At 47.0% G+C, this 21,597-nt stretch overlaps 1 protein-coding gene across 3 annotated transcripts in view; it reads left to right on the plus strand.

The window, feature by feature from the left end:
- Positions 1-396: 396 nt before the first annotated feature.
- The window catches only part of RUBCNL (rubicon like autophagy enhancer), a 42,865-nt gene continuing 21,664 nt past the window's right edge, over positions 397-21,597 (plus strand). Inside the window, exons 1-4 of one of the 3 annotated variants that reach the window (XM_081214568.1) lie at positions 397-816; positions 15,849-16,479; positions 20,101-20,183; positions 20,642-20,852. In XM_081214568.1, the coding sequence (XP_081070694.1) occupies positions 15,942-16,479; positions 20,101-20,183; positions 20,642-20,852 (832 nt within the window). In that variant the 5' untranslated portion in view covers positions 397-816; positions 15,849-15,941. Of the gene's footprint in view, positions 817-13,661; positions 14,239-15,720; positions 16,480-20,100; positions 20,184-20,641; positions 20,853-21,597 lie in introns of those variants that run through there. The other 2 variants (XM_081214567.1, XM_081214569.1) reach the window with 2 other exon arrangements.

Genomic DNA, 21,597 nt, shown 5'->3' on the forward strand with positions numbered 1-21,597 from the left:
TAGCAGAGACTCGGCAAACGTTAGCACACATCCCATGCCCTTTTCTTTCTTGATCTAGTTTAGTGTAAGCCCTTCCCAGTCGGCCTTCAGCAGACTTGAATTCCTGAGACAGAACCCCAAATGTCCAGAGCTCTTTCAGGTCTAAGCCAATCTAGGCTCCACACCGGCTGCCCTCAACGGAAGCGGGTGATCGACAGCTAGCGTTCACCTGGCTTGTGATCCTGGTCTTCACCTGAAGAAGCAGCGTCTACGCGGCGCCGCCCCTTAACTAACTCCACGCCAGGCTGCGCCAAGGAGGGGGATGTTTCAGAGAGACCCCCGGCAAATAAAGCCAAAAAAACCTCTGACATGGTTCCACAATGTCACTTCCATGTTCCTGGAAGTGACAAAGGACAAAGCCAAGGAACCAAAAGGATTGCGGTGCGGGTTTGCTTTTACCGAGCAGAAGGGCCAGGACTGGCTCACCTGCGTGTTGTTACCGGAGCAGGTAACTGGGAGATTCTTTCCCCTAGAGACGTTAGGGCGCTGCTGGAGCGCGCTGAAGCTCCCTAGGGGCCGAGGGACGCCGTGCACTCAGCCGTACTGTCAGGGCTTAGGTTTCTATTTGTGAAAACTTTCTGTATTTGTTGGCTGCTTCTCGCCAGCCTCCACCGCGATCTGCGTGCTCTGCGCGGCACAGCTGTGGTGGGTTTCCAAACCCTCGCTGCAGGCGGACAAGGACGATTAGGTTGGACGAATGCTGGCGGTGGCGTCCTCGGAGTGGGGTTCCGCGGGAAGCAGCCCGCTGAGGTCAGAAAGACGCGGCTCGCGCTCCGGGTAAGTTGCAGGTCCCTTGTTGGGCCCATTGATTGCAGTGCAGACTTGAATCCAAATTACTAAGGAAGATCATCATTTCAGGCAATAGCACTGACGCTAAAGACCAACGCTTTGAGCTTTGGGGTTGGACATCTAAGACCGCCAGGTGTGTGATTATCTCGTTTCGACCCCGGAAAGCGCGGTTCCATCTGGGCCCCCAGCGAGGGGTAGGGTGGGATTTCCGGAGGGAACCGAGGGAGAAGGGAGCACAGCTGCTCCGGCGGTCCCCAGCCCGCATCACCCAGGGCCCGGTGTCGGGGGGAGCGCAGGGGGCCCGAGTGGCTTCCAGCTCGCCTCTTTTGGCGTCTCCCCGCGAGCAGCAGGCCGGGGAGTGGCGCTTCGCTTCCCTGGGGAGCTTCTCGGATTGCGGCCGGAGCCCCGGATTTTTTGGTTGGCGCGGGGAGATGGGGGTGGCGGCGTCAGGGCGCCGCTTCCCCCTCCTCGCTCCTTCTCTCGGCCGCTGGGGGGCGCAGTGACTGCGCAACGCGGCTCGGAGCCGCGCCAGAGAGGAGACGCCGCGCCACATGGTTTTCCGCCGCTTGGTTGAGCGGGGCGGGGCCGGGGACGCGAGAGCTGCGGGAGGTGCGGGGAGAGGGGGAGGGACGCCAGATAGGCGAGCGCAGAGCGGAGACTCGGGGGACCCCAAGGTAGGTCAGGGCAGTGCAGAGTCCCGCCCTCCCCGCGCCCGGGAGAAGGTAGGAGGGGGCATCTGGGTAAGCGTGGCGGATTTTTGTGGAGTTGCCTTGCAGGGGGTGAGGGTGGGGATGACCCTGTGCTCGGCTTGGGTCCGGAGGGGCGCAGGAGCCGGATCACCAGACACTTTTGCGCAGGGCGACTCTCAGTAAGCGCGAATCCTGCGCCCTGCGTGGTCCCGGACGCTGGGCTCCGGACTCGGTGGCTTTTCCCGGTTCCACCAAAAGCGCCCGCACAGCAGGCGAAGGTCTGCGGAGGAGCAGCCGCCTAACACGCCCAAACCTGGTGGCAAGCAACTTTTGGCTGCTTAACTGAACTAGGTTAGAGTGCGAAAGCGCCGCGCGAGGTTTCGTCCGGGCGCCAGGTGTGACATCCACCTGCTGAGATTGCAGCGGGGAAAGCGGATGCTGCGTTTCACCCTCAGCCCGCCTGCCCGTGGCCGCGCGGGAGGTTTGCTACCGACCTCCTGCGAAATTGATGCTGTCGGCTTGGAGAAGGTAGAGCGCCTTCAGAAGAGGGGTTCTTTAGCCTTAATGGGAACGAAGACTCAAAGGAAGGGGGATATTCAAGAGCTGCCCTGTGTTACGCCAGTGCAATTTGGAAGGAACTTTACATTGAAGATGTGCAGGCAAAGTGCAAAGGACTGAGGGTCGGTGGACCTGGGTTTCTTAGACCCTGTCCTGAGGCCGAATAGCAGGGAGGTCTCAGCAAGTCAGGAACCTCGTTGAGCTTCAGTTTGCTTGTGTGAGAAGCGTGGGGATGGTTCCTGCCCCACCTCACTGGGTGGTTTGGAAGAGAATTGGAGGGTGGTATTTTGAAAAGCATAAAGTGTGGTTTGTGCAAATTAAGCATTGCTGCCCACACCTTTTTTTTTTTTTTTTTTTTTTTTTTTTGCGGTACGCGGGCCTCTCACTGTCGTGGCCTATCCCGTTGCGGAGCACAGGCTCCGGACGAGCAGGCTCAGCGGCCATGGCTCACGGGCCCAGCTGCTCCACGGCATGTGGGATCTTCCCGGACGGGGGCACGAACCCGTGTCCCCTGCATTGGCAGGCGGACTCTCAACCACTGCGCCACCAGGGAAGCCTTGCCCACACCTTTTTCCTGGACACCAACGGAACCTTGCTCATAGCCGAGTTAAGGCAGGAACTTCGCGGCAGTGCGGGCGTTTTCCTGGTTACCTGTCAGAGGGGCGAGATGTGTCTGTTTCTCAATCTCTTGTTGCAGTCCCTTTTCACGGCACAGCCGTCATGAAACTTCCCAGCACAGTGTGACATCAGGGGACAGGAACTTTGCCTTGTTCATCAGCTTCTTTAGGGCGGGTACAAAGCGGGGGAGGTGCTCGGACAGTGCAAGAAAGTTGAAAGTCTTTGCTGGAGCGGCTGGGGGGTTAGATTTGATTGGGCATGTTCTTCAGGAGAACAGGTTTAGCTCCGAAAACATTGTTGGCTTTCTGAAGTTGGAGTTCTTGTTTTCTGACGCGGGGAAAATTCTGTCAGGGCCAAAGATAGACATCCAAGTATAAGCATTTTAATTCGAATGCTTTTAGAGGAAGCTAAGTAAAGAGCTCCGGAAATGTTTCCCACACAAATCATGGCACATATTAGCAAGGACAAGTTAGAATAGTTTCTCTTATTACTGAATTTGGATTCATATATCTAATACTGAAAGGAGAGATTCGCATGTTTGGTTGTGTTACTGTTAAAATTTAAGCAGTCCATTTGAGATAAGCGTGTCCAGCCTTCCAGAGGCTATAAAAGTGAGCAATACTAGAGGCTGTATGTCATATTGTATCTTTTCATGATACCAAACAAGACCTCTGACTGGCATTTCCATTTTAACTAAAAGAAGTTGAAAGATGACTCATTTAAGAGATTGGGAAATAAAACTAGATTGTCTAGGGGCTTCCCTGGTGGTGCAGTGGTTAAGAATCCGCCTGCCAATGCAGAGGACACGGGTTCGAGCCCTGGTCCTGGAAGATCCCACATGCCGCGGAGCAACTAAGCCCGTGTGCCACAACTACTGAGCCTGCACTCTAGAGCCCACGAGCCATAACTACTGAAGCCCGTGTGCCACAACTACTGAAGCCCGCACGCCTAGAGCCTGTGCTCTGCAAGAAGAGAAGCCACCACAATGAGAAGCCTGCGCCCCGCAACAAAGAGTATCCCCCGCTCACTGCAACTAGAGAAAGCCCGCGTGCAGCAGCGAAGACCCAATGCAGCCAAAAATTAAATATATGAATAAATAAATAAATGTATTTTTAAAAAACTATATTGTCTAATACTTTATAAAATAACACAAAGGGTGATAATAAAGCTAACTTTTATAGACTATTGTGTGCCAGACTCCGATATTCATGTTACAGTCCATTTAGTTCTCACAAAAGTCTGTAAAGAGGGCTTCCCTGGTGGCGCAGTGGTTGAGAGTCCGCCTGCCAATGCAGGGGACACGGGTTCGTGCCCCGGTCTGAAAGATCCCACATGCCGCGGAGCGGCTAGGCCCGTAAGCCATGGCCGCTGAGCCTGCGCGTCCGGAGCCTGTGCTCCGCAGCGGGAGAGGCCACAACAGTGAGAGGCCCGTGTACCGCAAAAAAAAAAAAAAAAAAAAGTCTGGAAAGAAACTGAAACACAGAGACGTTGAGTGCCTTGCCCAAGGTCACACAGCTAGTAGTGAGGAATTTCTCTCAGATTGGCATAACAATTACATTTGATTGGTATTCTTGTGTTTGTTTCTTAACTTCTGCGCTGGGTTTTCTCCCACACATACAGGCAGTCAGTAGCGAGACTAAGGGCTCTGGAGCAGGGATTCAGGACCCTGAGCTTGCTGCCAAGTTGCTGTGTGGTCTTTACTTCTTTTTTCTGAGCCTTGGTTTTCTCATCCACAAAATAGTGATAATAATCCCAAATTGAGCGAACGCTTTATTTCTCACCTGAACATGGAGCGTGAACTGTGAAAGAAATACTTCTCAGCATGTAAAGGGAAGTTTCAAAGTGTTTTTGTCATTGGTTAACAGTAGGCTGGCAGGTGGCAAATGAGTAGAAGCTGGAGGAGACTACACACAATGTGATTTACCCAACAATTATGTTTGAAAATTGTTTTAAAAAATTCTTGAGTTCTGTTCTTGGATCCTTAGCATTACATTTATTAAAAGAGATAAATGCAAATTAGACCTCAAAGTTTTTCTGGCAAGTAACATTGAATAACACTCACAGCCAGCACATGCTTTTCTCTGGTTGAGTTCAGGTGATGAAAATTGGAGGGTGGAGGGTTTTTTTGTTTATTTGTTTTTTTTTAAACAAGATGTTGGGGGTAGGAGTTTATTAATTAATTAATTTATTTTTGCTGTGTTGGGTCTTCGTTTCTGTGTGAGGGCTTTCTCTAGTTGTGGCAAGTGGGGGCCACTCTTCATCGCGGTGCGCGGGCTTCTCACTATCGCAGCCTCTCTTGTTGCAGAGCACAGACTCCAGACGTGCAGGCTCAGTAGTTGTGGCTCACGGGCCTAGTTGCTTCGTGGCATGTGGGATCCTCCCAGACCAGGGCTCGAACCCGTGTCCCCTGCATTAGCAGACAGATTCTCAACCACTGCGCCACCAGGGAAGCCCCTGTTTGTTTGTTTTTTTTTTGCGGTATGTGGGCCTCTCACTGTCGTGGCCTCTCCCGTTGCGGAGCACAGGCTCCGGACGCGCAGGCCCAGCGGCCATGGCTCACGGGCCCAGCCACTCCGCGGCATGTGGGATCCTCCCAGATTGGGGCACGAACCCGTGTCCCCGGCATCGGCAGGCGGACTCTCAACCACTGCGCCACCAGGGAAGCCCCTGTTTGTTTTTTAATCCTTACATTCTACATCCTTTTATTCCAACAAGCTATAGTGGGTCAGAAAACAACTGAGTCCTGAAAATATATGTAAGTTATTTCCCTATCCTCTCTTTCTTTGTTTGGAAATTGTTCTTAGAATACAGCTTTTGGGACAGACAGTTTAAATCTGGTAGGTGAGGAAACTTGAACTTCTGTATATGCTTATATTAAGGGTATTTTAAACAATACGGTTCAGTTGTCAAATCATTTGAACTGTCCTGTGACCTATGTAAAATCTTTTTGGGGGGAGGTTCTCACTCTTAATTTAGACTGTGGTCTTGATGGAGATTTGGGCTGAGGGAGGTAACCGTGTCAGTGTTACTGATGTGGCCAGGCTTACAGCAGCCAGTCCACACTTAGTGAATTTTGATTATCTGGAGTGATGTTTGGATCTGTGCTAGTTAAAGGTCTTCCCTTCACCCCTGTGCTGTTGTAGGTAAGAATGTGGATTTGGAGCGAGACTACCTGGGTGGGAAACTGGCTCCATTGACTAACCATGCCGCGGTTTCTCATCTGTAAAATACAGACAGTGTTGTCATACCTACCTCATAGGTTGTTAGGAGGATCAGGTGTGTGTGTGTGTGTGTGTGTGTAGAAAGCTTAGAACAGTGTCAGGCACATAGTAAATGCCACCTAAGTGTTACTAATGAACTGATGATGATGAGTGCTCTCAGAGGATGAGTGCTATGGAAAAAGAAACAGGGCAGGTACTTCCTTGGTGGCCCAGTGGTTAAGACTCCATGCTTCCACTGCAGGGAGCATGGGTTCAATCCCTGGTCAGGGAACTAAGATCCCACATGCTGTGCAGTGTGGCAAAAAAAAAAAAAAAGGCAGGGGCTTCCCTGGTGGCACAGTGGTTGAGAGTCCACCTGCCGATGCAAGGGACACAGGTTCGTGCCCCCGTCGGGAAGATCCCACATGCCACGGAGCGGCTGAGCCCACGAGCCATGGCCACTGAGCCTGCGCGTCCGGAGCCTGTGCTCCGCAACGGGAGAGGCCACAACAGTGAGAGGCCCGCATGCCGCCAAAAAAAAAAAAAAGAAAAAAAAAAGGCAGTAAATGGGGATAGGGTATACTTGTAGGGATGCAGTTTTTAACAGGGTGATAGGGAAATTCTCAACCCAAAGGTAAATTTGAGTAAGACAGGGGGATAGAAGGGTGTAGGGGTGTAAAGGGGTATAGTGGTGTAGGGTTGCAGAGGGGTATAGAGGTAGATAAGGAGGTCAGAGAGGTAACTTAGGGACACACAGACAGATATAGCACATGTTGAAGGTTGTTTTTTTAACTTGGGAATTTTCTTATGGAAAATTTCAACCATTAAGTAGAGAGAACAGTCCATGTGCCCTTCTCCCACCTTCAACAATGATCAACGTGGCCAGTTGTGTTTCATCCATATCCCCCCACTGGCACTGTTTTATTTTAAAGCAAATTCAAGAAATTCTATCAATTATTTCTAAATCCTCCTGTATGTATTTCTAAAAGATAGGCACTTAACCAAACATGACCATGATACTTAAGCTCTTTGACTTTGTTTTCCCATATCTAAATTGGCACCAGTAGAACCTCCCCTGTGGTGCTTGTGTAAAGATAAGGGTGGATGCTTGGAGCCCTCAGTGTAGACAATCGGTGCCCCGTTATTCAGCCATCATGCCGATGGTATTGTCCTTACTTTCCCTTGGGTTTTTTTTTTTTTTCCTACATAGTTCAGTCATGGCATTTTCACTTCTACTTACTCTCTCCCTTCTCCACGCCTACTTTAGGCACATTTATTCCGTACTCCCTTTATCTACTCTCTTTTTCCCCTTTCAGCTTTCAGTGCTTTTGTTCTCAGCCTGACTTACAGCTTGTGCTCCTTTGATCCCTGTGGCACACGAAATACCAGTGCTCTATAGTCTTCCCAGACCTTTTTGAAGGGAGATGGGTACTTGGCCCATTTCATTTTTTCAACAGCATTATTGAGACTGAGATAGAATTGACATAATGTAGAATTCACCCAATTAAAGTGTACAATCCAGTGGTTTTAGTGTCTTCACAGGTATGTGCCAGAATTCCCACAGTTGGTTTGAGAACATTTAGAACCTCAAAAAGATACCTTTTACCTGTTAACCCTTGTCTTCCCATCCCCCAAAGCAACTGCTAGTCTGCTTTCTGTCCTATGGATTTGCCTATTCTGGACATTTCATTCATTCATAAATAAATAAATACATAAGAAATATTTTTGTCACTGGCTTCTTTCACTTAGTAGGATGTTTTCAGGGCTCATCCATGTTGTAGCATGCATTAGTACTTCCCTTCTTATTAGGGCTGAATAATATTACATTATATGGCTGTAGTGTACTTTGTTTATTCATTTTTCAATCGATGAACATTTGGGTTGTTTCCACTTTTTAGCTATTACGAATAATACTGCCATTAACATTCATGTAGGTATAGAAACATCAAATCACTGTTTTGTAACAGGAACTAACATAGTGTTGTAGGTCAATTATACTTCAAAAACAAACAAATTGGGCTTCCCTGGTGGCGCAGTGGTTGAGAGTCCGCCTGCCGATGAAGGGGACATGGGTTCGTGCCCCGGTCTGGGAGGATCCCACATGCCAAGGAGCGGCTGGGCCCGTGAGCCATGGCCGCTGAGCCTGCGCGTCTGGAGCCTGTGCTCCGCAACGGGAGAGGCCACAACAGTGAGAGGCCCGAGTACCGCAAAAAAAAAGAAACCAAACAAATTTATAGAGAAATAGATCAGACTTGTGGTTGCCAGTGATGAGGTTGGAGGGGGAGGGGAGGGGAGGGGAGGGGGATTGGATGAAGACAGTCAAAAGGTACAGACTTCCAACTATAAAACAAATAAGTGCTGGCGATGTAATATACCACATGATTAATATAATTAACACTTCTGTGTGTTATCTATGAAAATTGTTGAGAGTAAATTCTAAGTGTTCTCATCAGAAGAAAAAACGTTTTTTTCTATTTCTTTAATTTTGTACCTATATGAGAGGATGGATGTTCACTAAACATACTGTGATAATTGCTTCACAGTGTATGTAAATCAAATCATTATGCTGTAAACCTTCAACTTATACAGGGCCGTATGTCAATTACATCTTGATTTTTTAAATTCATGTATAAGCTTTTGTGGTAACATATACTTTCATTTCTCTTGGGTATATAGCCAGGAGTGGAATTGCTTGTTCAAATGGTAACTGGATGTTGAACCAGTCTGAGGAACTGTCAGACTGTTTTCTATCAGCAATACGGCTCCCCGTTTTATTGTGCCCAAATATGGGAATCTAGCTATATTTCAAGTGCAGGTACCCACCCTTACTTTGGGTAAATTTTTGTATTAATATTTTTCTAAGTCTTATTTAGTTATCTAATTATATTCATGTATAAGTCTTTTTTGTTATTGATGTTTTTTGTTGTTTCTTTTTTTTAAATTATATTTTGGCTGCGTTGGGTCTTCGCTGCTATGAGCGGGCTTTCTCTAGTTGCGGCGAGAAGGGGTTACTCTTCGTTACGGTGTGTGGGCTTCTCACTGCGGTGGCTTCTCTTGTTGCAGAGCACGGGCTCTAGGTGCGCGGGCTCCAGTAGTTGTGGTTCACGGGCTCAGTAGTTGTGGCTTGCAGGCTCTAGAGCACAGGCTCAGTAGTTGTGGTGCATGGCCTCAGTTGCTCCATGGCACATGGGATCTTCCTGGACCTCGGCTTGAACGCGTGTCCCCTGCATTGGCAGGAGGATTCTTAACCACTGTGCCACCAGGGAAGCCCCTGTTATTGATTTTTGAGTAAAGCATTACTTGAGCAGTGGTCCCCAAAGTGGAAGTTATGTACCTTTAGGGTACAAGATGATTCATTGGAAAACAAGAACAAAATGCTATGTTCTTGCATCTTTTCAATGATGCTTTATAATTATACAATGTATTAGAATATCTGTATATATGTAAGGTTTATAAGTAAATAGTCCTATATTGGAGATGTAAAGGCAAATTTTTTTTTTTTACAAGTAGGAAGTCATATAAAATTCTGGGGACAACTGTTCTAAAGGCATGGGATCAAATATATGTAGCTGTGTGGTTATTAATCCCATGCTTTATGACAATTCTGATGGAGAAATTCTTAAAATTACTTTGCTAAAGAAATTGAAAATATCCGGCTAATTTCCGCCCAAATGGAACATGTAGATACCAGGGGAAGGAGTTTGGGATCAGGTGTTGGACTTTTATTTTTATTCTACTTCTGCTGATGACTAATGGTGAGACTTTGGGCAAGTCCCCTAAAGGTCTGCATCTCAGTTCCCCAATTGGCCTAATAGCACGTGAAACATCATAAATTCTCATTGTGCAGAGCGAGAGTGGTAAGTGTGGCAGATGCAGTGACCACAGGAAGTTAGTCATTTGTGCATCTCGTGCAACCCTGCAGTTTTCTTAGGCAAACATCTGGGTTTCCTTGACCGTTTCCCTGGCTGGGTCTTCCCCTTCCCACCCCATCCTGCTTTCTGTCCTTCCTCTGTGTCCTTCTGACAACAGACCTTCAACATTAAGGGTCGTTGCCAAAGGTTGCCTTGGACGGAGAGGAGTCCTGTGATGCCACCAGCCACCACTGCGGTGTGGCACTGTTTCCTTCCTGGTGCTTTTCGTATGAGCACACAGCCTTCAGCACATGTGCAGTAAAGGTGCAGCTGTCTCAAAACTGCAGCTTACCCTGATTCCTGGCCACTGTCATGGAAGCTATGGCGTTACATTATTGGGCATCTTAAACGTTTCTGTGTGATCTGTGATCGCTTGAGTCTGTAGACATCCTTGGGGGATACTAGCCTTGGCTTAAAGTCAAAGCATGAAGGGAAGTAGATACAGAAAGATGGGAAGAGGTCCTGGGGACTGTGTTAACCAAAGAGCTCCCAGGCTCTGGTTAAAGATCAGTTCATTCTTGGCTTGCTTTTGTCTGTTACCTGGCATGCTCAGTACGACACCATAAAACTGAGGGAAATGAATTTGTCCTTTCACCCTCAACTCTTGTTTGTGATTTCTCTAACACCCTTTATTCTAAGGAAATGGTTGGCAGATATTTTAGGTCGTGATCTCCAGTTTCTTCTCCAGGGTGACGTCTGTTCTTGGGCAACAGAAATAACCATTATAACCGTACTTAGGTACTGTTAGTTGGTTTGTTCATTCTTTTATTCATATACTCAATATATTTATTGAGTACCTGTGATATGCCCCTGTTCTAGATACTAGGGACAAATCAGTGAAGGAAATTAAAAGTTTTTTAAATGCCCTCAAAGATTTTACATTCTAGTGGGTGTTAGTCACTGAGGTTAAATGAAATGAGGGCCAGTGCTGAGGAGGAAGGAGAGAAAGATAGCTGCAAAGGGGGAGAGGAACTATGGGGGAGGGGCAGTTGCCATTATTTGTAGGGTGACCAGGGAGGCCTCACAGAGAAGGTAACATTTAAGATGAGTCTTTGATGCTTCCAGTTATGTATTCAGGTACTAGTGCTGAGGCAGAGAAAATCCTAAATCCTAAACCTGACATGCTTGCTCCTAGCCCTGGAGTACCCTTAAGATTCTTAGGGGTATTAGGGACTAAAGACGTCTCCTCGCTACCATCAAAATGCTGGCTGCTTATGGTCTGCAAGACTTTTGACTTGCAGGTCTCTATAGAGGTTCACGGTGAGTCATCCGCCCCTCTTGCAAAGGTTGCATCTTGGCAGCGGACACTATACCTCAGCAGTGGCCCTAGTAATGCAGTCATTCTCAATGGGACCAATGACTCCAGTGCTCAGGGACCTTCCAGAATGACTTGGGGTGTTGCGGGTCGAGTCCTGGAGTCTTTCCTTTGTCTAGGGCTTTTGCTGCTGCACATGTGTTAACTAGTAATCTGGCCTGTGTTTACCTTCAGTAGGAAAATCTCAATAGAAATGACAGTAAGCTTTGCAACTGGCTTTCTCTTCCTTTAAAATGTATTTGGAAATTGATTTTATCTTTGCACCTAAGCATCTCTGATTCAAGGGAGCTCATTTGTGACAGTGGGAAGGACTTTGAGAAGATGCCAAGCATTCCTTAGATCCATGTTACCTGCTGCCAGTGCCTGAAATTTATGAATGTGTTTAGTCCCTGTCTCCCCTCCACCAGAATGTAAGCTACTGGAGGGCAGGAAACTTATTTCAGTCACCACGGTTACCCCAGTGCTACCAGAACAAAAGCACTGCCAGTCATGTAGTAGACGCTCAATAAATATTGGTTTCATTGAATAACAGACTACAAGCAACGTGGCAATAAGCAACACAACCAGCAACCATATCTTGGTACCTCCTGAATTATCTGTTGCCCCAAAGATCAAGAAATGGAGATGATCTCTCACCTCCAGGGTCTGGACTTTATCTCCAATCATTGCTGTCTCCTCTGTGTCAGTCTGCATGTCAGAGAAACTCACGCTCCCTAATGAGTGTCCAACCTGGCTTGTCATCCTTTCTCTGCCACTACCCAGCTGTGACCTTAGATATGGCTTTGACTTTCTGTGGGCCTATTCCAGCTCTAAAATGTTCTTATTCTATAACCTGGCAAAAGCCAGCACCTGCTGGCTATTTGTATGAAGCAAGAACATCTTTCTAGAAGGAAGTAGAACAAGCACCTGCTTCTGAAAATTACTTTCTATAAGGAAGTCTGTTTTTGCTCAGTGCAGTTGATTCCGTATCTGGGAGGCTCATAAATAACGTCATTCTCTTTGACTTATTAACTTTAAACTGTTTATAAAAACACAGGTATCACTACTGCTTACCATTTGTTTGAGGTTGTGTGTTTTTAATATAATTTCATATCTGTAATCATCTCTCACACACAAAACCAGATATGATGTGCAGAAAATTGAGAATAAAACGTGACTGACATAGCTTCATTCTCCTGGAAATAGTGAGATTATCATGGGCTATGGACTCAGAACTAAAAGTGGCACTAGTGAAAGAAAAGATCTAGTAAAAGAAAATCAATCAAAAGCAACATGAATGAAGATGTTCATTGCTGTATATTTTATAATAGTGAAAAACTGAGAAGTTTCATCAATAGGAGTCTGGCTAAGAACTTATGATACATTTGTACCATAAAAAGTGATAAAATAGTTAAGATGAAGAATATACACCCTCAATGGGACTTCCCTGGTGGCGCAGTGGTTAAGAATCTGCCTGCCAATGCAGGGGACACGGGTTCGAGCCCTGGTCCGGGAAGATCCCACATGCTGCAGAGCAGCTAAGCCCGTGCGCCACAACTACTGAGCCTGCACTCTAGAGCCCACGAGCCACAACTACTGAGCCCATGTGCTGCAGCTACTGAAGCCTGCCTGCCTAGAGCCTGTGCTCCGCAACAGGAGAAGCCACCTCCCGTGCACCGCAACGAAGAGTAGCCTCTGCTTGCTGCAAATAGAGAAAGCTCTCACGCAGCAATGAAGACCCAACACAGCTATAATTAATTAATTAATTAATTTAAAAAAGAATATATACCCTCAAGACATGTTGCTGAGAGAAAAAGAAGGTATGTTTAGAGTATGTTTAGTGTGATCTCGTGTGTATATAAAAAAGAAAAGACATCTTCTAATCTGACATATTTATGTTAATTCATAGAAAAAGGTCTGGATGGAATAAAATGGTTGACGATGTTATTTCTGGGAAAGAAGTAGGATTGGTGGGGGCTTGGTGCAGTGACACTGCTTCACATTTTACTCCAGGCTTCTGTGGTTTTGGCATTTTATAAAACCATAGTCATGAGTGGGTTTTTTGGGAATTATAACACTCGAAATTACTGGAGAGGAAAAGATGTACGACAAAGAGAAATTGGGGCACAAAGTGAGATTTGAGGTCGGGAGGAGGAAGGTGAAACACTTCAGGTAGTGAGTGCTGGCCGTTCTCACCAAATCCTGTGATATTTTGTGACTGGTGATTTGGAGCTTGTGCCGTGTTCTCAGGATGATATATATACACAGATGTCCTACATCACTCCAAAAACTATGACCTACCATGGAGGATCCACAAATCAAGAAAACCCAGGGCTTCCCTGGTGGCGCAGTGGTTGAGAGTCCTCCTGCCGATGCAGGGGACACGGGTTCGTGCCCTGGTCTGGGAAGATCCCAGATGCCGCGGAGCGGCTGGGCCTGTGAGCCATGGCCGCTGAGCCTGCGCGTCCAGAGCCTGTGCTCCGCAACGGGAGAGGCCACAACAGTGAGAGGCCTGCGTACCGGGAAAAAAAAAAAAAAAAGAAAGAAAACCCAGTTTCCACATTACCTTCTTTTGGTCTATTTGTAAGCATTGGGTGAGAAAAATTTTGTATCTTTAGGAAACATTGATTCACTTCCATCCCTGGATGAGTAAGTCTGCTACCATAATAGAGCAGTTGTATCGACCACAGAAGTCTTTCCTCTACCCGTGACTTTATTTCCACTTTGTTGGATTTATTCATTCAGTCTGCAACTTTTATTGAGCCCCCATCTGCCACTTTTAGACAAGGCCCCTGCTGTCCTGGAGCTTCTAGTCTAGGGGGTGGACAGAGATGACAGGAAGTATCAGGAAGTGAGAACTACTGTGATGAAAATTAAGCGAAGTGATGTGAGAAGGCGTAACCAGGGAACTACGTTAAGAGAGGTAGTTAGGAAAGACTTCTTTGAGGAAGTCATTCATAAACCCAGGCACGCATAAGAAAGGAAGGAGCCAGATGTGTGATCACTTGAGGGAAGAGTGGTCCAAGCAGAGAGATTACAACGGGGCCCAGAGAGTGGGCGAGAGGGTATGGGACTCAAGAGTTTGCTGCGTGGCTGGGACTTCCGGAGGTTGGACAGGCGAGAGAGGTCTGCAGGACAAGGTAAGGATTTTGGATTTTATTCCAGATTTGATGGGAAGCTATGGGGAGGGGGTCGATTAGGGGAATGATTTAGGTTTATAAAAGATGTCTCTGAATAACTTGATTATAAATAGGTGAGAGTGGAAGCACAGAGACCATTGGGAAGATGGCGGGAGGTCCAGGGGGAGAAGATGCTGACTTACACTAGGGTGGTGGCTGTAGATATAAGCTTGCTGGTAGGTTAAAGATGGAGAGCCTGGGAAGGTAGGGTCAGTACTGACTCCTACATTCGGAGCTTCAGCAGCTAGGGGGGTGCTGAGATGGGGAAAACCAGGCAGGAGCAGATTTTGGGGGAAAAATCAATGTCTATTTTGGATATATCAGGTTGTGATGCCTTCTGGACAAACGTCAAATAAGCAGTAAGATACACTAGCCCAGAGTTCAGGGGAGGTCAGGAATAGGGATCCATGTGGGAACTGCCTATACATAATGATGGTGTTTAAAGCCCTGGAACTTTTTTTTTTTTTTTTTTTGTGGGGTACGCGGGCCTCTCACTGTTGTAGCCTCTCCCGTTGCGGAGCACAGGTTCCAGACGTGCAGGCTCAGCGGCCGTGGCTCACGGGCCCAGCTGCTCCGCGGCATGTGGGATCTTCGCGGATCGGGGCACGAACCCGTGTCCCCTGCATCGGCAGGCGGACTCTCAACCACTGTGCCACCAGGGAAGCCCAAAGCCCTGGAACTTTATGAGGACCAAAGTCGGAGGCTCACTGCAGTGTGCCCGTGGATTTCACCCTTCCTTTAGGGTCAGTGCCCAAGCAGACACCTCCATCTCTAAACCTTCCCCCTGCCAACCTTGCTTTGGCTGTTGAAGGCTGTTTGGAGCTTTACAACGTGAAGGACAGTGGGAGACCATTAGGAAGACACATGCTGGGCCTGTAATTAGTGACGAGGGCGCTTCTCATTTGTGTGGCTCTCAACATTGTAATCACTACCTAATTTACTAAAGCTAAAAACGGAGCTGAAAAGTGAGCAGACCATTTTAAAGACAGAGTCTAGGTTGGTAGTGTGGTCTTTAGATATTATAAGCTAATCATACATTCGTATTGCTGTTATAATCTAAGTAAGTATTACAGGCTCATGTAAAGTTATACAAAACAAAAGTTTTTGGTGCTATTGGTTGTTCTCAGTTTCACATGCCACTTGCCTACTTTGTTGAAATACAAACACAAACTAAATACAAATAAGAAACTATGAAAATGTGTCTTTACTTCCAGATGGCATTCCATTTTGAGTCTGACATTTAATTTTATTGGAATACTGCATGGATGTTTTACATTTTGACCTGTTTTTTTAATCAGCGGTATCCTTGTACGACTTTATCCTGGTATAAAAATAATATTTTTATGCTTTGAAACCCCTTTCCTATCCCAATGTCATATCCCTTACGTTTGCTTCTAGTTTTATGGCTGATTCATTTATTAATGTTTTCCTTTTAAATCCAAGAAGAACTTACTGTGTTGTATAGGGCGAAGTACAAACTTTATTTCTTGTTTCTTTGCTTCCTTAAAAGAATTTGGAATTAACAATATGATCGAGCCCTTGTTTATCATGAATGTTCTTGCTCATTGCAGGTAAGCTCCCCAGCCCTCTAGCTGACCACGTGGTGAGTTCAAGGTCCTGATCCAACAGCACAAGGGAATTCACACCAGCCCTGAGCCTCGAAGATGGTGTCACAGTCTGCGGGCCAGCAGGACTCTCCTGTGGACCCCTGGGAAGGAATCAGCAATGACCCTGGCGACATTGATGGTTCGCCCAGCCTCCTGGACACGGACCACCTCTCTTGCGCATCAGACATCAGGTTTACGAGGCACAGAGCTGCCTGGATTAACCCCCAGTGTGTGCAGCAACAGCTGCAGGACTCGCCCCTCCAGGTGCCAGCAGTGGGGAACAGAGAGAGCCGTGTTGCCTGGGACGCTGCCTCTCCCTTGGGCCCTTCACCGTTATCTCTTGGGGACTCCATGGCGGAGACATCATTGTCGAAGGGCACTGTGGACTCCATGGGCAGCTCCTCTGCCCGGGGCTCAGCTGAAAAAGGCAGTGACTTCTCTCTTACCTCAAAGGAAGTACGGGCAGTGCTCCCAGGACGCTGTCCTTGGACGCCTCTGTTCAGAAGCTCCAAGATTGATTTGGCTGCTTCCCCGTGTCGTGAGGCTGACAATGCTTTTTGCAAGCCTTCCCAGCTGACAGCTTCTACTGATGCAGGTAACTCTGGTGGGGACTGCCCTCCTTCCTGTCTGTTCTCACACCAGCTCTGCCCGGGGCTGAGGCCAGTTGTTCCTCGCGAGGGAAAAGCTCCTGGGTTTCCACATTGCCCACGATCCAGGGCATGGGCTCAGTTCATGCGGTCTTTGGCCCAGCACAGTGGGTCACGATGGGCGGAGTCAAGGATTCCCCTTCTCCTTAGACTGCAGGGAAATGTCATCTTAGTGATAATCAGTGTCACCTGCCATCGTGGAGCAGGTATGTGCCCTGCAGGAGAGCACCAGAAGTGGTCTGCATTCAGTGTGGTGATAGAAGGTGGTCCAGACAGAGTGGGCTCCAGTTCACACCAGTGCTGAGGTGGGAGAGGAACTCGCCTCCCCTGTTAGATTTACCTGGACAGGGTGTGGCTAGAAAAAAAGTAAGACTTAAAAACAGTAACCACAGGGCCTCCCTGGTGGCGCAGTGGTTGAGAGTCCGCCTGCCGATGCAGGGGATACGGGTTCGTGCCCCGGTCTGGGAGGATCCCGCATGCCGCGGAGCGGCTGGGCCCGTGAGCCGTGGCCGCTGGGCCTGCGCGTCTAGAGCCTGTGCTCCGCAACGGGAGAGGCCACAGCAGTGAGAGGCCCACATACCGCAAAAAGAAAAAAAAAAAAAAAAAAAAAAAAAAAAAAAAAAAAAAAAACAGTAACCACAATTCCTCCAAACTGGAGAAAACCTTTTCCTGTTAAAACCAGGGCTATGAGGTCACACACATATTCCTAAAATACTGAAATTCCTAAAATGAGATAATCCATACCAAATGCCACTGAAGAGTCAATAAATTAGCAATTCTTGTTAAAATTTGTGGCATGCTTAGTTTATTTTTAAACATTCATTATGCTATATTCACACTTTGCATTAACGTGTATTTCTGTTGGAATCCTAGTTCAAATAGTCAATGAAGTTTTTTCTTTCAAAACAGTTTTAAAAGCTGCCTGCCTTTGTATATATGTGTGTGTGTGTGTGTGTGTGTTTATTTCTCACTAGCGGGAAGCAGTCCTCCCCCTTTCCTAAAATGCGGGGTTTATTTGTTCTATTGAAACTTTTAAAAAGTCAAAGATGGTGACAATCTTTAACATATTATTAATAGTTTAAGAAGAGCAGATTTTGGACAATGTTTCAGTGGGCTAACTTTGAGTTAAGAACCAAATTTGAGCAAAATGGCACAGTCTGATTATAGGCCTTTTTTCTCTTTTCGCTCACCTGGCCGGATAGTTCTCAGGAAAAGAGTGACTTGTAAATCCACTGGTTGAAAAGAGAGAAATTAGTTTCCTACTAGGTTGTCTCAAGGGAGAGTGAGGAAAAAAACAGAAAATTGAAAGCCCTCTCTCCCGCAGGCCACCACCACGACAACTTATAAAGTGACGGAAGATGACCTGTAGGGCCTAGTGTACCCCTGCCCCAAATCACTTTTTGTATTCCTCTACAGGAAGTGGTTCTGCAATTTCAAAGTATCCTTTCTCCAAGAAAGAAAACAGGCACCCCAGCCGCTTTGTCCAAAAACAGTGACTCCCAGCAATCTCTCTTAGTACCTTTAAAAACCACTCTGTCTTTTGAGAGTATCTGTTAAACTTGGTAAGGGGATTCATTCCATGGGCTTAAGAAAAAGAAGTCCCGAGTGAGATGGTTCTTTCTTTCCAGATGAAATTTTTTTATTAGTTTCTGCTTTATAACAAAGTGAATCAGTCATACATATACATCTGTTCCCACATCCCTTCCCTCATGCATCTCCCTCCCTCCCACCCTCCCCATCCCACCCCTCCAGGCGGTCACAAAGGTTCTTTCTTTCTTTGATATGCGGGCAGCAGTGGGGAGAGCAGGCATTTGCCACAAGGCCTGGGATTTTCCTGGATCTGCTGTCTCTCAAATAGCAGCATCAGGGTTTTCCTTTTTTAGATTAGTTGGGAGGGACAGACACCTGAGCCTGTCAGCACTTCCTGAGGCTGTAAGAAACAATTCCTTTTGTCTGCATAGGATCTACACGTTTACAAAGTGGTTTCACATTCCTTGTCTCCTTCAGTTTCCTAATAAGGTTAAGTATCCCAATAATAATAATTATCCCAATTCCAGGGATGAGGAAATTTTACTGCAGAGGCACAGCTGGTGAACCCGGGGTGGGGGGAGGCTGGAACTGGAATCCACTGTCTGATTTTTCTCTGTGCTTTTTCCTCTATCCTCAGGGTCCCCAAACTATGACCTGTAGCCAAACCCCGCCAGACTCCTGATGTCACAAATACAGTTGTGTTTGTTTTGTCTGTAGCTTCTTTCTCAGAACAGTGGCAGAACTGAGTAGTAATTGCCACGAATGCTGTGTGGCCCTCAGATCCTATAATATTTACTACCTAGAGCTTTTCAGAAAAAGTTTGCCCACCCCAGATGGCTTCTGAAGCTAAGAGGTCCAAAGTTTTCCAGGCAACAGTGGAGTTCTTGAAGACAAGGCAGAGGGGTTGGAGGGATCCTGCTTGCCTCTCTCTTTGCCACCCCGAGAGCTTTAAAGCCTTCAAAACATCTGTAGCACTTTGTTCTGATTCACCAGGTTGGGACAACAGCGCTTATGGCTCTCACAGAAATGTTTTGCCTTACAAGCTGCAATAAGGTGTCACATGACAGGCCTCATTTTTGTCTTGATGGCGTTCATTGCCAGTAATGGAGTGGCTTAATAAGGATGCAGAATGGCTGAGTCAGCCGAAGATATCCTCTGTAGCTTCTTCTTGTTTTTGACTGGAGGAAGAACGTTTTAGAGAAGCAGTGCTGACCTTTTTCAGATACATTTTGTTTCTGTAAACAGGAAGTTTTAGGTCAAATGCAGTGAGTTGGAGGAATGATCCCACAGTTCTTAAGGCCCTGCTTCTAGACTGTTCCTTCTCACCCTCCATCTCCTGTAGGTAGATTCCGTGATCCTCTTCTCTTTCTACCCTCTTTCCTCATTGGTCTCCTCCATTCCCATGGCTCTCTGGGAATCCTTCTCTGAGGATTCCTCCCAAGTTAGTCCAGAAGCTTCTTGCAGAAATGATGACCCTCTCCCATCTGCAAGGTCTACCATCAGAAGGGTCTTTCTTCTTCTGTCGTCCTAATTTATTCTAGAATTGTGCTGATTTTTATTTTTTACACTTATTTATTTTATTTTTTATTTTATTTATCTATTTATTTCTCTGCATCGGGTCTTAGTTGCAGCATGCAGGATCTTCCCTTGTGGTACACAGGCTCTTTGTTGCAGCGTGAGGGCTTCTTTCTACTTGTGACGTGTGGGTTTTCTCTCTCTAGTGGTGGCACATGGTGCACAGGCTCCAGAGCGTGTGGGCTCCATAGTTTGCGGCATGCGGGCTCTCTTGTTGAAGCGCGCGAGCTCAGGAGTTGTGGTGCTCGGGCTTAGTTGCCCCGCGGCATGTGGGATCTTAGTTCCCCGACCAGGGATCGAACCTGCGTCCCCTGTGTTGCAAGGCAGATTCTTTACCACTGGACCACCAGGGAAGACCCTGTGCTGATTTTTAAAACAGCATTTAAAAGCCACTCCCTTGAATGGTTCTTAGATAATCTTTGAACTTCTTTTTCTCTGTTTTTAATAACTTGCTGTACTGGCAGGTGCTATTCAAGTCGGTGGAAGAACCGTTTCTTCAAATTCCTTCTCACCAGAGGCATTCGTGCTCCCTGTGGATGTAGAAAAGGTGAACACAGCTTCTTTTTCCTTTTTAAAACCACCGAGAGTGTTAATCCCTTAGAATGTGCTGTTCTGATTTCAGTCTGGAAACTTCACTGGATGAGGCATGGCAAATAAGTTTCATTTCAGCATTTGATTGGTAGTGTGTGCACTCAGCTGGGAAGTTTTCCATGATTGATGAATGATGTCTCCCACTGAGGCACCACCAGTCTAGGGTTTCATATCACAAGAAATTCAACTTGGGTCATCTTTTGGTTGCAGTGGGCTAAATCTTCTGTCTCTGGAAGATATGGGCTGTACCTGATGTAATGACCTATGATAACACAGTTAAATAAACATTTATATGTCTACGCATTAACTCCACTTAAATACAACTTCTTGATTTTTCAATCTAATACACCCTCAGTGGAAAAAAAAGTTGATTATGCTTGTAAGAATTTTAACTGATCATCTTTTCTTCTGCAGGAAAATGCTCACTTTTACATTGCAGATATGATTATATCAGTCATGGAGAATATAAAGTGTAGTCTTCTGAGTCAACAGCACACAGAGACCTGGAGTACGGGAGAGGCCAGCAGGTTGCTCGGGAACGAGCAGGCGGACTCGGAAGTGATGTTTTATAGCCACATAAAGCAGGAATCTGGCTCTTCCACTTCGTCCGACAGTGGCTCTGAAGGCAAGTGGGGCAAATATGAGAAAGCTTCCTGCTGTATTTGCCACGTGCATCCCCTCTGTCAAACCCTCTGTCTAAAGCTTCTGGAGTAACCTGTACAATGCCCACCATTTCTGCCGCTTGGCTTGGAATTGGTCATTGTGCTGCATTCAGTTATGAAATCGATGTGCTTTTTTCTTGGGCGCCATCCTGCTTTCCCTCTTCCTCTGTCTTGTCACTCAGCATCCCTCTTCTTTTTTTCTTTTTCTTTTTTTTTTTTTTTTGCAGTACACGGGCCTCTCACTATTGTGGCCTCTCCCGTTGCGGAGCACAGGCTCTGGACACGCAGGCTCAGCGGCCATGGCTCATGGGCCCAGCCGCTCCGTGGCATGTGGGATCTTCCTGGACTGGGGCACGAACCTGTGTCCCCTGCATTGGCAGGCGGACTCTCAACCACCGCGCCACCAGGGAAGCCCAGCATCCCTCTTCTTACACAGGCTTCCTTCCCCGCTGTAGTCCTCTTTCATTCATTCCGATAACAAGGAACCCATGAAGCGCTGGGTGCTGGGAATCTGCAGGCAACAGGATATGCTCCTTCCCCCAGGGAGCTGTCACGCTGGAGCAGAGGCTGAGGAAGGGATGCGTGATCGCTGGGCTAACAGAAGCAAGGGCTCAGCGTGGCGAGTCACGGGCTCAGAGCATCTCTCTTTATTCTGGGATCCAGGGAGCCTTCCTGGACCAGAGGGGCCCTAAGCTGAGAACAGAAGTT

This window comes from Mesoplodon bidens (assembly GCF_964165515.1).
Source record: "Mesoplodon bidens genome assembly, chromosome: 17".
Lineage (NCBI taxonomy): Eukaryota > Metazoa > Chordata > Mammalia > Artiodactyla > Ziphiidae > Mesoplodon > Mesoplodon bidens.